This window comes from Nyctibius grandis, chromosome 26, assembly GCF_013368605.1.
Source record: "Nyctibius grandis isolate bNycGra1 chromosome 26, bNycGra1.pri, whole genome shotgun sequence".
In the NCBI taxonomy this organism is placed as follows: domain Eukaryota; kingdom Metazoa; phylum Chordata; class Aves; order Nyctibiiformes; family Nyctibiidae; genus Nyctibius; species Nyctibius grandis.
Window position 1 is genome coordinate 5,191,440 of NC_090683.1, and position 14,742 is coordinate 5,206,181.

General features: G+C 53.2%; 2 protein-coding genes across 2 annotated transcripts; both read left to right on the top strand.

The window, feature by feature from the left end:
- The first annotated feature begins 752 nt into the window (after positions 1-752).
- Positions 753-3,585, top strand: HOXB2 (homeobox B2). Its single transcript, XM_068418773.1, has 2 exons — positions 753-1,267; positions 2,449-3,585. Exons 1-2 carry the CDS (start codon positions 880-882, stop codon positions 3,090-3,092), a joined length of 1,032 nt encoding a protein of 343 aa, XP_068274874.1. The 5' UTR covers positions 753-879; the 3' UTR covers positions 3,093-3,585.
- Positions 3,586-12,497: 8,912 nt separating this feature from the next.
- On the top strand, positions 12,498-14,179 carry HOXB1 (homeobox B1). Its single transcript, XM_068418902.1, has 2 exons — positions 12,498-13,104; positions 13,854-14,179. Exons 1-2 carry the CDS (start codon positions 12,498-12,500, stop codon positions 14,177-14,179), a joined length of 933 nt encoding a protein of 310 aa, XP_068275003.1.
- The last annotated feature ends 563 nt before the right edge of the window (positions 14,180-14,742 follow it).

The following is a 14,742-nucleotide window of genomic DNA, read 5'->3' on the forward strand; positions in this document are numbered from 1 at the left end:
AGAAGTAGAAGGATTACGCTGTTTCTTTAAAAGTTATTTAACCAGGTAAATCAGGCCGGTCTAACTATATTTGACTTGAAAGCTCCCTTGATTCCCTAAGTGGTTATATCCAAACTCAGACGCAAACCTCCGGACCAGACCCTCCCGCTGGCTCGAACTTTCCAATCTCTGCGATGTGTATATATATATCTCTGATATGCAAATCCTCCCGGGTACTCCCGGCCTCGGCTGCCAGACCCGAGAGCCCAGCTCGCCTGCTGTTCGGGCTGCATTTCCCTGGCTGCCGGCGGGCACTTCGGGGGGGGAACAAAGCCCCGTTTCCCACGCCTGGTGTGTCCTCCCCTCCCGGGGGTACAAACTCTCGGGAGCTCAGCGAGGGCGTCTGGAGCCGCCCGGCACAGGCAGGGCAGGCAGGGCAAGCAGCATCAGGCAGAGCAGGCAGGGCAGGCAGGGCAGGCAGGGCAGGCAGGGCAGGCAGGGCAGGCAGCGGCTCCCTGCCAGCCCGCGGCCGGCCGAGGAGGGATGGCAGCGGCGGCGGTGGGGGGGGGGAGGCTTTTCTGGGGATCTTCTCTCTCATTTTTTTTTTTTTTTTTTAATCAATTAAAGAAAATAATGCTTTCTGTTTGCCACCAGGCCCCGCCTGCCATTGGCCAGGGATGGCCACGTGACCAGGAATTGGCTGCAATTTCGCCCCAGTCTCGAGTTTAATAGAGCAAGGTCCCCATACGCCTGTATTATCAGCAATATAACAATTATAAAAAGCCCGAGAACCATCATCATCACTGCCATAAAAACTGAGGCCCTCCGATTTCTTTCCCTCTCCCCCTCCTCCTCCCTCTCCCCCCTCCCGCTTTTTAAACCCTGGGCCCTGGAAAAGCCATGAATTTTGAATTTGAGAGGGAGATCGGGTTTATAAATAGCCAGCCTTCGCTCGCAGAGTGCCTGACGTCTCTTCCCGCTGTCCTGGAGACATTTCAAACTTCATCAATCAAGGACTCGACATTAATTCCTCCTCCTTTTGAGCAAACCGTCCTCAGCCTGAATCCTTGTTCCAGCAACCAGGCAAGACCGAGGAGCCAAAAAAGAGCATCTCATGGCCTGCTCCAGCCCCAGCCGCCGGCACAGCCCGGCCCCTTGGCACCGGAATTCCCCTGGATGAAGGAGAAGAAATCGTCCAAGAAAGCTACCCAGGCTCCATCCTCTTCTTCCTCCTCTTCCCCCCCATCATCTTCCTCGGTGCCGGTCCCTGCCGCAGGATCTCCTGCAGGTTCGTATAACGAGGGGGTGAGGGGGTGTTTGCTGAAATCGGAGAGGATCCGAATAATAAACAATCCCCCTCCCCAGACTCCAAGCAGCCCTACCCCAGCCCCCTCCCCTTCCAACAGACTTTGCCCCGCACCTCCCCCGAAACTGTGTCACGCAATAAAATACACCGCAGCAATGTAACAGCCGGGGCGGGGGGGGGGGGGTCTGCTGCCTCCTCCCCCGCAAATAAAAGAGCAAATTGCTGTAACTTCTGCGAAAGCCAAAAGGGAGAGGGGTCCGGGGGAGCCGGGCTCTGCGTGGGCTCCTGGGGGGGATCTGGCAGCTCAGCCACCGCTTGACTTTCCCTTCCTGCCCTGAATTTTTTTTTTTTACAACCTACAGGGAAAAAACAAAACAAAACAAAACAAAAAACAGACAAACCAAAAACAAAACCCCGAAAGAAGAGCGAAGGGGGAAAGACGGGTGGGTAACGCGGGGGCTGCGACCAGCAGGATGGGGAGGGGGAAAGAGCGAGAGCTGGAATCTCAGCGTCCAGCACGGTGGGGAGAGCCATCTCCTCACTGCAAAATAAAATAAATACACCCCCAAATCCACATCCCCAGCCCCTTAATAAAGCAATAGCCTCTCTCTGGGGCACACCTTGGCCGGGGAGCTCAGCAGCCCTGGCCAGGGACCCTCCTTCCACCGGGACAAAATATTTAAGACATAATTCACTGTTTCAGTGTTTTAACGGCACCGTTCAGGTAAATGCCGGGGTAGAGGAAGGGCGGACACCGGAGCTCATTGGCCCGGTAACACCGAAATAATGAAATCAAAGCCCCGCAGCGTCCGGCCCTGAACTGCTGCAAAACGGGGGGGAAAAAAAAAAAAAAAGGAAGGAATGGCTCGAAATTCCCCTTATCCGCGAAGGTGACGAAGAAGGAAGGTCTCTGAAGGGAGAGGCTAGGCAGCAAAATCCTTTCTCCTCCTTGGGAGGGGGACCGCAGAGTGATTTCCAACCCTCTTCCACAGTGGGAAGAGTTTAATTAAACATTTATTTTGTCCCGTAGCGGCTCCCCCCACTCATGCTCGTTAGTGCGGAGCACGGCTCTGCCCTGTCCGCAACAGGGAGGGGACGGATCCGGACCCTCCACTTGCCCCCGCTCCCTCGCTTTGCAACGTGCGGTTTTGTGTGTGTTTAAGACATCCAGGGGCTGACAGACACCAGCGGCTCCAGGAGGCTCCGGACCGCGTATACCAACACGCAGCTGCTGGAGCTGGAGAAAGAATTTCACTTCAACAAATACCTCTGCAGGCCCCGGCGGGTGGAAATCGCGGCACTGCTCGACCTCACCGAGCGGCAAGTCAAGGTCTGGTTCCAGAACCGTCGGATGAAGCACAAGAGGCAAACCCAGTACAAAGAGCCCCCCGACGGGGATCTCCCCTACCCCAACCTGGACGAGGGCAGCGACCCCGCGGAGGAGGCTGAGGAGAGCCCCGCTTTCGGGCCGGCTCCGGAGCCCACCGGGCCCTACCAAAGCACCAAGCCGGGCAGCGAGGAGCCCGGGAGCCGGCGGTTCGCGGCGGCCGGGCCGGAGCGGGAGGCAGCGGGGGAGCCCCGCGCCGGTCCCGGCCCCTCGGACCGTGCCTACCCTGGGAGCCAGGACTCGCCTTTGTTGTCAGAGCTGAGCATCTTCTCGGCAGAGTCCTGCCTGCAGCTCTCGGAGGGGCTTTCCCCCAGTCTCCAGGGCTCCCTGGAGAGCCCCCTCCACTTCTCCGAGGAAGACCTGGACTTTTTTACAAGCGCACTTTGTACTATAGATTTGCAACATTTAAATTTCCAATAGCGACCCCCGCTCCCCACCCGCCTCGCCGTTTCTGCCCCATCCCCAGCCACTGCCAGCTTCCCCCAGTCTCCTGTAAGGAGGGGGGGGTACCCCCAAAAATAAACCCAAGCCATCTCTCATTCAATCACGCCATTCCACCCCCCGAACACCTTCTTTTAAAGCTCCTCACACTGTGGGACCCGAATCACCCTCCCAGTATTTATTCTAGAAGGCTCACGTGAAAGAACAGCACGAGTTTTGCTAAATGCAGGTATTTAATTATAGGTTTTTTCCTTATTTATTTTAAAGAAAGCACTCGATAGTTCTCACGCACATCAGAGATGTCAGCCCTCAAGAGAAAACATTTGTAAATCCTTCAAGCGACTTTCTCAGGAATCAGAACGAGACTTAGATTTCTTAACAAAATAAAATAAATAAAATAAAAACAGAGGAATTTTCCTTCCTCTTTTTAAGTTTTAGATGTAGACTATTTATTCAAATCCTTTAATAGTAAATGGCAAATTATTTATTGTACATTATTTTCATAGAGTAAATAAATGTCTTTATAAACCAAGGAATGTGTGTTGCCACATATTTCGAAAACGTGCTATTTTTTTCCCTAAATCATTCGCTTTCCTCCTTCCTGCTTTGCAGTAATGATGTCCTAATAATCTCCTCGTGTGCATTGAGAGAGGAGACAAAAGAAATTGCTCCCAAGTAACATTTCAAGAGGCTTCGGGAGTCAGAAATCTTTGCTGTACTCAGTTCTGTTTGCATTTTCCTCGAGCTTGGTTGATTTTATTTTATTTTTACTAAATCAAAGCAGGACATTTGTTTCCAATTTTAGCATTTGCCGTTCTATTTTTGCAACTGAAAATCTCTCCTGTAAGGAAATCGCCGGATAAAGGGATGGAAAGCAACACAAAGGCAGCGCTCGGAGAGGCGCTGGGGCCGCTGCCGCTCCGCGCAGCCCCCGCACATTCCGCGGCCCGCGCTGGAGGCGGCGAGGCCGCGCTTCTCCTTGCCTTCAGCCCACTCCTCCTTCTCTCAGCTCTTGTAGCAGAAAATGCAGCCGTGCCACATCACAATTATCGGTGTTTTAAACGTCCCGGACTACGAAACAGAAAAAAAAAAGGCAGAAAGGGCGGATTTTGAGTAAGTGCGTGCCGGCATTTTAATCAGCAAATAAATGTTATAGAAGAAAGAGGGGCAAGAGATTGGCCTGAAAGAGGCCTTTCTTTTTTCCTCTCCTCTTTTTTTCAGCAGTACAAACCAGAACCCCCCTGGACTTGTAAAACCGTGATCTCCTTCCGCGGCAGTTCGCGCTGCTCTGTGCCGGCTCGCGGATCTCTTTACGCAAGCTTTCTCGCAACGTGTAATTTTAAATACAAAACTCATATATCAAGGAGGGAGGGTGAGGCAGAGGGGGTGGGGAGGCTTATGAATGAAAAGGGGTCAGCGCAGGAATCAATCGCGGTGACACCCAAAATAAATCATATTACGTCTTTGCTAAGTCATTGGTGTTTCCTCAGACACGGCAGAAATTTGGTAGGCGTTCAAGAGGGGTTTGTGCGAAAGTAACGCGAAAAGACAAGCCCGGGAGGGGCGGCGTGGGGCAGGGGGCGAGCGGCCGGGGAGGGGGGACCCGCGGAGGCGGCCTTAAAATGGCGCAGGGAGCCGCGGAGAGGAGCGGAGCAGCCATGACAAGCGGCGTGGTCACCAGCCTTGTGCTTAGGGTTAGGGAAGGGGAAGGCGCAGCCCGGGCCGCCCGCCCGGCTCCTCCGGCCCCGGCCTTCGGGGGTCTCCCCGGGATCTGCCGTCTCTCCCCGCAGAGAGCTGGGCCCTTGTCTGGTTTGCTGGTGTCTGGAGCTTGCCTGGGTGGTGTCATCCCCCCCTCGGAGACCCCGGGGAAAGCGTGGGGGCCGGGAAAATTCCGCGTGGTCGCCCGGTATTTTATTTCCGATTAAGAGCATCAGAGCCAGGCTTGCTTTCTACTTCGAGCTGTAAAAAGAAATAAAATGAAATAAAGCAGCCCTCGACAGATGTTTTCGAAATTGCCGTTCGAAGATCTGGATTAGCTCTTCGCGCTATAACAAAGGGGGGTTGATTTTACGGCTACCTTTTTCCTCTCCATAATCTTGCCAGCCTCTTTCCCTACCAAACGAGCAGACGTTTCAAACCTGCTAGCAGCTCACTCCGGGAAGGAGTAGGTTTATATTGAAAATCGAAGTAGATTGCAATTAAAATATGCAAGTGAACATTAGTTAACACCTTCCCATAAATAAAAGGAAGCTTCTAGCGCACAGTTTGCGCTGCCTTCGCATCCCCGGGAGTCACCGCATCCCTCCCCCATCGCGCTGCCCTCTCTCACCGGTTCCTCTCCGCTCTGAAAATCCCAAAGCCATGCGGAGGGAACGAAAGCCCAGGCGCAGCCCAAGTACCACAGAAGGCTATTCATTATCTTTAAGTTTATTTAATATCTCCAGCTTCTGGAACATACTCAGCGGCAGCGTTGGCACTGCCAGACGTTGTCTATCAAAGCGCCATTTGTTCCAGTGCTTTACATATTTCCCCTCTCGCCTCCTCCCCCTCGCAATCCTGAATACAGGCTTGTTGGGGGACGGCAGGAGCAGGGAATCAGATGGTCGGGGCTGGCCCACCCCTAGAGCCCCGAGCACAGCCGGGCAGCCCCGGGCTGGGGAGGCAGCGCCAGGCTCGTAGCGGCGGGGGCCGCTCAGCCCTGCCCGGTCCCCGGGGCCACTCCGCGCCGTTCTGGTTCGGATCATGGAACTTGCACATCCCCTTTGCCTCTCCAGAGAAGGGAGCTTCTCATTCAACTTAAAAATACGTGCACAGAGACGTATCTCTCCTCAAATCGATCTTGCAGCGGATTTCCACAAACACACACGCCCTTTCCGTGGGGAAGGGAGGAGGGGAAGGGAGAGGCGGAGGGGAGGGGACAAGAGGGACACCGTCCTCCGCGGGGTCCCCCCTTGCACAGGGCTGGGAGGGGTTGGCCTCCCCCTGCCACACAAGCGCCGGGGTGGGACGGGGTTTCCACGAACCCCCCGATGTAAACCCTGACACCTTATCAATACAAATCTCTAACAGGGGCCCTTCTGCAGATCATAATGACTTCTCAAAGTTGCTGCAGGTCTAGAAAGCATGCCAGTCACAGCCACAGATCAATTCTACACCCACGGAAAGTGACTTAATAAATGGAACCTCGCCAGTTATTATCCTTGCTAACAGCAGGCCCCTTCTTATTTGTCCTAATTAGCAAGACTGAAATGTCGGAGGAAAGAAGGGGAATATTCAATAAAATCTAAATTATTGAATGACTGTAAGATTTCGCCATTAGTTCAGCCATTCTTTACCTTCTTCAAAATGTCAAACAAATGGGGAATGCATATTTGCAACCCTGCCCTTCTGTTCTGTGCAACTGGAGGGCATATATTAAGCATATTAAGCGTATTCAGCTCTTGATCGTTGTCAAAACACTGCAATTGCCTCACGATTATTAACCTAGAAATATGCAAATGAGATACGCTCGCACGTGTTGTAGGGATGCTAAAGTAATATTTATCTTGTGCTGATCTAGTCTGGGGATGTGTTTGCTGAAGAGCTGCTCGAAGCCCTGAAGATGTTGAACCAACCTGTTAGAGCCATGGGAAGGCTGAAGGCGGAAAACCTGCTGTGAAGGAAACGCGGGCGAGAGAGCGAGGCAGGAGTTGACCCTCTGATGGTGAGATGGGAAGAGTTACCTTCTCCTGGCGAAAAACCTTCTTCCTGAGCTGCCGGTGCCAGACTCTGGCTTTCCGGGAATATCCCTCCAGTGACCGTTTTCTCAGCTGAGCTGTAGCATCCTTTTTCAGCACTTAACCGCATGCCAGTCCTCAACGGCCGGAGATTAAGGAATGCTCCTAGTGCTCCACCACCACCAGAGGAAGGAGCTGGCAGAGGGGACCTTCTTCTGCTCGCCATCCAGGCACCTCCCGCGTCTATCCGTGCTTTGTTGGTTATTTTTTAGCTCTTTATATACATCGAAGGAGAAACTACAGAGTGCCGGGTCCGGAGAAACTACCTTAAGAATCGCTGCGGTTCGGCCGGGTGAATCTAGTTCCCAGCCCCAGCGGTATACTGTTTAAACTAACGCTGGTTGATGTTAATAACGCTGACCTACTAATATGAGCAACATTGATGAAGCTGTTAATAAATTAATTCACTTATTAAAGGACGGATTTAGGTGGAGCTAGCCACACCAGGCCTGCCAGATGCTGGTTCTAAATGAAACCCGAAGGCTTTAGGACCCCTCGGGCTCAGTCCCGGCCCTGCACCCCCGTGGAGCTGCCCGAGGCTGGCCCTGAGCCCAGACCCAGCCGGGCCCGGACAAGGGTCCCTCGGGGTCCCCGAGCTGTCCCGGGGGAAGGCAAGGGCCGCCTGGAGCGGGGCTCGGAGCCCACAGGGTCTGCCCGCTGCGGGAAGGAGCACCGCTGTGCCCAGGAGCAGCAGATACAGACCTCTCCTCTCCGCTCTCGCCGAGCAGAAAGGCTTAATGAACCTCATTAGTGAGACGACCCGGCTTGCAGACACACCTCTGCCCTGGGGACCACATAGAAACGGCCGATGTGATTCACAAGGAAACAGGACAGGTTCCCCAGCGCCAGAGGATGAGGAATCTGATCTTTCGGCGCAGGAGGAGGCGGGATCTGAGGCGTTTGTGCCACCTTGAAAGGGAAAAAATATCTAAAGAGGCATTTCTCACCCAAATCTTCCACTCAAAGTGTTGTTCGGGAGACCGAGAACACAAAACATGTCCCTCTCCCTGGCTAAGAAGGGTCCCGTCCCCTCCGGGGGACGCTGACCACCTGTGGGACGTCCCTGCCCGGGAGCCTCACGACATCGTGCTGGAGCCGGTCCCGGTGCCGGTCCCTACCCGGCCCCGCGGGGTGGCCACGGACCGGCCGGTCCCCGCCGATGGCCCGCTCTGCTCGCGAGGCGGTAGATTAGAACTATTATCTCTTATCTTAATTGTCTCGTATTTATTCTGCAGCTCGGAGATAGCCCGGTGCTTGTAACTCTAAAAGAATTCCTTCTGCATTTCTTTGGACTCCCAAACCCTGAAGCATTTTTCCATATACTATTTTATTTTCCCTCTCCGGTTTTTAGTCCCAAATATAACTCAGCAGGCTATGATCTAACCAAGACACATGCCGGGGCCATAAATTTCTCTGACAATTTCTAGGGACAAGTCCTTTTTGGTGATAACGAAGTCCGGAGCCAAACACGCACCCCAGCGTCAGCAGTGCCTCTTATAAATCACCCCGCCAGGAGCCAGAAGTGACATTTCTTACACACGACACAAACTTTCTCTGCAGAGTGTCGTATTTAACTCCATAACGAAGCATCTGAAGACTCCGAGCACTCTGGAGCCTTTGGAAATGCTTCATTCCTTCTGTGTCGCCTGCACAGAAAACTCCTCGTGTAAAGATTTCCTACAGGAGGTGTTCCCACAAACCGCCTTCGGAAGGGCCCTGTCCTCCGGCTCAGGAGAGCTGTTGGAAAGCAAACCAACATCTCTTAGGGAAGGGCGAAACCCCCCCTCGCTCTTCTCCCCAGGCTGCTGCAGCCCCGAGTTTCGTGGAGCCGCTTTATGCCGCTAAAAGGGAGAAAATGCTCTCAAGAAAACGTTTATTTTAATAAGATTTCACCGGGTTGGAACAAAAGGCGTGCTTTTCCCTAGGGGGCCAAAAGCCCCGTCTTGCTAATTCAGCAGTGAGGGGGCGTGGGGGTGTTTCCACGCCGGGACAGGGAGCCCCTGAGCTGCCCCAGGCTTTGTCACACCAAGTCCCTCTTCCTCGGGCTGGATGAAGGGGCCAAGGGCACGGGATGCTTTTGGTGGGCATGAGAGGTCCCCCACCACCAAGAGCTCCGCGGAAAAAGGACGCTATGCTGCTGCTGACCTCCTCATTTCTTATCTGCTTATCAAATAAAGCCTGGGGTAGGCTCCTACCGCTGCAGGTAGCTCCTGAAGTGCTTTAGGGTCACATCAGCTCTTGGGGAACGGGAAAGCAGCTCTGTGCAGAGAGATGTTCACGCGGTGCCTGGACCAGCAGGCAAGTGATTTCCTCCGCCTCCCATGGACCAGCCGACCCCACTCATGCACAGCACAGTTTCTTTTTCCAGGAATCAAAGAGCTAAAAATTCCCCACTCATCCTCCATCCTCATCCATCTCCAGATACTTTATTTGAATCCTGTTGAGTGAAAGACAGCAGCATCCCCCAAAAGGTGCCGTCTGTGGTTTAGCGGGTAGGAATAATTACTATCCTCTCAACACACAAGTGAAAATCAAGTAATAAATACAATGAAGAGCTCTGATAATTTGAGAATATCCACCTACACCTTTTCTTTGTCAGCCTTCCCTCTCTCAACTCCCCATAAAAGAGATTTTAAAGAAATAAATGTGCGTGTGATAGAATTAGGCTCGCTCGGCGGCTGGTTGTTAACGATAATCTGGTATTTCTTTCTCCTGCAAGTTATGAAGGTCTGTACCGAAAATGGGTCTCACACCTTCTCCACGAGGGGAATTAAAACCAATAATAATAACATCAGTAATTTGATATCGGATGCAAGGCAAGGGGGTAAGCAGGAAATTTGGGAAAGCGATTCCTAAGCGGTTCCCAGTGTCCCTGCATACACGTTGACGCTGTGGCTTCCGAAAATACCGCGCAGTCGCCACAAGCCATGCATTTTGGGGCACACCATGTCACTTTGGGGAAGTAAGCTGGAGCCGGAGGGCAGAGTGGGCTGAAGCGCAGCTAGCCCTCTCGCCCTGCCCGGGGCCATCAGCCTGGCAGCTCCGGGAAGGGGCGCCCAGGCGGCCCCCGGGGGTGTCGGCCCCGAGCAGGGTGGGGGGAACTCAGCACCTTCAGTCCCGCCACACCCTGAAATCTGCCCGGTCTTTTGGTGCCTGGGCTCCCACAGCAGGTAAGTGAGGGGCCTGAGCAGGCTACGGAGAGGAGCAGATGGCGAGGGGCCCGCAGTGCCCGGGGGCAGCGGGAAGGCAGCGGCCCCTTTCCGGGGGGAAGTCGGCTCCAGCACCCCATCTTTCGCGATCTGACAGTTACCTCCACAGAGGGACCAAAAAGCCTTTGCCAAAGCGACTTCAGCTCCGCACATCCCCTCCTCGGCTCTATCGTCACTCTCACACACCCGGCTCACCGGTACCTTCTCTTTCCCCCGAAGCGGGGGCTGGAGTGGCTCCCAGGAGCCCGGGGACCGCCTGTCATCCCCCGCTCGGCTCGGGATGGCTGCTGCGTTTCATGGCTAAAATTTTGATCCCGTCCTATCTGATTTTTCCATCAACCAAAGAAACTCTGTGCTTTCACCCCAGAGCTGCCTCGGGTCTACCCTTTGGTTTAGCCTTCACTGAGATGAATGTATATCACAACTTTTCCCTCCGTAACTCCGCAGCAGTGAGCTGTCTCTCGGAGCTAATTCTGAAACTCTACAAGACAGCTGCATTTTAATGGCATAAAGCATCCCCTTGATGTAACAGTGGAGTGAGATCATGGTGGAAAATTATAAGACAACAAGAAACAATTGATTCAAGGATGAAATAAACATCTATCCTTTTCTTTTTTCATTTTACACCCATAAATCACCTATTCTAAGCATCGTTTAAATATAATACATTCAATTTAAACGCGAGGGCAGCATAATATAAAAAGCACTCCTGGAATCAAATTAGGAACTGAATTCTCTCGCAAGTGGAATGACATGAGAGTTGCTTTGAATCTTTATAATAACTTTCGGTTGTTTTATGCAAAAAAGGAGGCAGCGAGTTTCAGAGAACATTTGTAACCTAAAAGATTTTCTCCTCGGATATCTCAGCATCAGCAAAGTCGGCAGAATGGATGAATAAATAGGCACGCGGCTCTGGAAATAGTTTTCTCATTCTTTTTATTGAAGGACGAGAGTTGCAATTGGCTAAAACACACGTTTTCTCTCGGGGGGATTTAAAGGGAGGGAGGAAGGTTGATGCCATGGCTGCCTGTGTTGCAGTTTCTTAACAAATGTTACCCCAACGTGTTGCATCAGCCAAACCTACCAACTAACGGGTGTGTTTATGCCTTTCAAAGTGAACTTTTGGCCTGGGGAGAAAAAAAAAGAGCCCTCCTGGTTCTTCTTAGAGGCTGAATAACCAGTAAATATCCTGACAAGTAACAAATGACTGTGGGCGTCATATTGTTGGGTGCTCTTGTCTCCCTTCTGCTAACAAGTAAATAAATGTTGCCTACCTATGTTTCCATTCTCTGAGCAGTGGAGTGGCTGGTCTGAAGTCAGTGTCTTTCCACCTACTCATCAGCTGGACTCTACTAGGGAAAAGCTCCAGTCTGACACGAGATTCGGGGAAAGATCAAACCAGGTTTGCCACAGAAAAGCAGAGCTTAATGTTCCAGAATTGGTTAAAGCCCTCAAAACATTTTCTGTTTTCAGTAGTTACTGTGTAGGTGCATGGGTGAGTGGACGGATAGGAAGACATGTGGATAGACACACGGATCGTTTTTAGTTCCATTCCTCTAATTGCTAAGCTGGGCATGGTATTTCTCCAACAAAAGACATTCTGTCTTCTTAACTTTATTTCACCGCCTCATTAGAATATTGATTTAATTACATTTCTTTTACCCACTCTGGCCCTAGACACAAAGCCGGTGTGGCAAAATTAAAACACATGGAGCGTATTTTTCTTAGGAGCTTTTATTAGGCTCCTCAGCCCAGAAAACGCCAAACATGTTCAAGCCATTTTCTAGGGAAAAGTTTTGGAATGAAAAAAAGAGCATCCTTTTGTGCCTGGGGGGCCAGAATAGTTAGACCTCTCTATCTCTTTCCCCTCTGTCTTTCTTTCACTCACATGGAGCTAGGGTTGGGGAAAATCTTCTTTTTAAGTTGGGGCAATAGGAAGTTCTGCTGAAATTGGCTAATCGCATAACTTGGGACCTTTTTAGCACTTAAAACAGTCATGGATAATTCTAATTCTTCCCCCAGCCCCTTTTCCCCTCCACCTCCCCGCACCCCACCTCCCTCCTCTCTTTTAAAGTCTTTGAGGAAAGATTTTGACGTATTCGTGTTGTTATCAGATTGATGGGCAGGGTTTGATTGAAACCCCTTTGTCATGCAAATGTCAGGGCCTTGATGGATGAGCTCAGAGATGTGACAAACTTCAGGAGCCCCTCGCTCATTGGGCTGGGGGCGGACCACGTGGCCGCCTCCCCCTGCCCCCACCCAGGACCCGCCGAGGGCTGCGGGGTTCGAGGGCCAGCGATGCATGGAAGGAAGTTTTACAGCTTTGACATACTATCTAAAGGTTGTAGGGCAGGCGGAATCCCCCCCAAAACAGGCTGACCCTCCTCCATCAGTGGCAGATGGACAATACTAGGATGAACTCCTTCTTAGAGTATGCAATTTGTAACCGTGGGACGGGCGCCTACCATCATTTAGAGCAAAGCTCCCCTTCCTTCCCCTCCTGCTCAGGTAGCCCCGCCAGTGACACTTTTAACGGGGACGGGCGCTTTGGCCCGGGGGGGAGCGCGGCCGCGGCTGCCCACCTCCCCCAGCAGAGCCCCGGCTACCACTCGCCCTCCTCCGGGCGCCCCTTCGCGGGCGCTGCCCCGGCCGCCGGGTACCCAGCCCAAACCTGCAGCCCCAGCTACGGGCACCACCAGCTCTACCTCGGCCCGCAGGACGCGGACGGTGTGTACTTCCAAGCGGGCGGGTACTCCGCCAACACGGGATCCAACCTCAGCTCCTTGGCAGAGAGCTACTGCGGGGCGGTGGCGGCCGCTGGGCAGTACCAGCAACACCACCTTTACGGGCAGGAGCAGCCCAGTTACTTGCCCGGCGTTTACAGCAACCTCTCGTCTTCTTTAAACGAGGACAAAGACCCTGCGTGCCCCTCCGAGCCGTGCCCCAACGCCAGCGCCACGCAGACCTTCGACTGGATGAAAGTGAAGAGGAACCCGCCCAAGACAGGTGAGTTTGGGGGGCGCAGAGCTGGGCAGGATGGTCCCCACCCGGGGGAGGAGGGAGGCGGGGGGCAGCTCCCCAGCCCTGCAAGGGAAGGTTGCCTTCCCCAGGGTTTGGACCCGAGGTAACTGGACTCATCTTCCAGGGAAACACGGATTTGTTCTGCTTTGGGATTTTTTTTGGTGTTTTTTTTTTTTTTTTTGTAAACACCATCTCAGCGCTGCGGAAAAGCCAGCTAGAGATTTTCCAGACACATCTGATGGAGGGTCCCTAAGCTCAGTTTCCCGCAGGCCCAATGCGATTTAAGCCCAGCTCGGAATAGGAAACGCTCCGGGCTTCCTGCTTCTTTCACAGTCGAGGCTTCCATCTCCCCTATTGTTCAACTTCCTTCTCCACAATCTTCCTTAAATCACAATCTTCCCTCCTCCTCCCCCCATCATCACCCTCCCCTTCCACTCCTTCCTACGCACGTTCAAATTTCATGGCAGTTCGCAGGGAACTGGGGGGAATGGTTGGAAGGGAAGTGGGGCAGCTCTGCAGAGCCCGGGGTGGTCTGTCCCCTCCAGGTTGTGTCCCTGGGCCGGGAAGCCAGGGGTAGGGAGGACTCGGGAGGGAGCACAAAGCTGCGGGCGGTGGAGGGACCAAATGCCCAGGAGAGGAGGGGAGCGGGGGAAAGCCCGCACCCACAGCCCCCCCGTCCCAGAGAGGGAATTGCTCTGGCTGCTCCTGCCCTGTTGGTGTTTGCTCGTTAACAGCTAAAGTGTCGGAGTACGGGCTGCTGGGCCAGCCCAACACCATCCGCACCAACTTCACCACCAAGCAGCTGACGGAGCTGGAGAAGGAGTTTCACTTTAACAAGTACCTCACCCGGGCGCGGAGGGTGGAGATCGCCGCCACCCTGGAGCTCAACGAAACCCAGGTCAAGATCTGGTTTCAGAACAGGCGGATGAAGCAGAAGAAGAGGGAAAAAGAAGGTCTCGCCCCGGCTGCTGCCTCCAGGTCTGCGAAGGAAGCGAGTGAAGCCTCGGATCAGTCCAACTGCACCTCACCTGAGGCCTCCCCCAGCTCGGTGTCGTCCTGAAACGCGGCCCCGCAGGGGCACAGAGATCAGCCCGGGGCTGCCCTCGGGGGGCAGCTGCTCCCTGCAGACCCCAACAGACACACACGCACGAACACGCACCTCCCACGCACAGCCCCGGCCGCACACACGCGTGGGACCAAAGCCACGCTTCCCTCCGAGCAGTCCCTTTGGCTCCAGCCGTCTCCACACGTGTGATACCAATTCTCCCGCTTTACATTTCTCTGTCTTAATTTATAGACCCTCTGTAAAACGCTGGACTCCAAAGGAGCAGCCGTGTCCTCGTACATCCTTAGCAATAGGCGTTTGTCTCAGGGACGTTTCTCCCTCTCCCTTCTCCCTCCCCTATAGGAACTGCACTTTCAACTATAGAAACTTTAAAACGAATTTAGTTTTCTCCCCTCTTAAAAATGTGCACAACGACTTTTGACTGCAAGAATCCTACGTTTGATGTGTTTTTCCTCCCATCGAGATTGTAAAAAAGTTTTGGGTATTTTTTTGTTTCCCTTTTATTTACTGTGTGTATATCTTGGAGCGAGATCCGAGGCGCCCAGGATGACAGAGGC

Excerpts from the sequence above, each read along its gene's own strand:
- HOXB1 (XM_068418902.1), top strand. The coding sequence starts at position 12,498 with ATGGACAATACTAGGATGAACTCCTTCTTAGAGTATGCAATTTGTAAC. Across the intron at positions 13,105-13,853 it reads GAGGAACCCGCCCAAGACAG|CTAAAGTGTCGGAGTACGGG; the intron begins GTGAGTTTGGGG and ends GCTCGTTAACAG.
- HOXB2 (XM_068418773.1), top strand. The coding sequence starts at position 880 with ATGAATTTTGAATTTGAGAGGGAGATCGGGTTTATAAATAGCCAGCCT. Across the intron at positions 1,268-2,448 it reads TGCCGCAGGATCTCCTGCAG|ACATCCAGGGGCTGACAGAC; the intron begins GTTCGTATAACG and ends TGTGTGTTTAAG.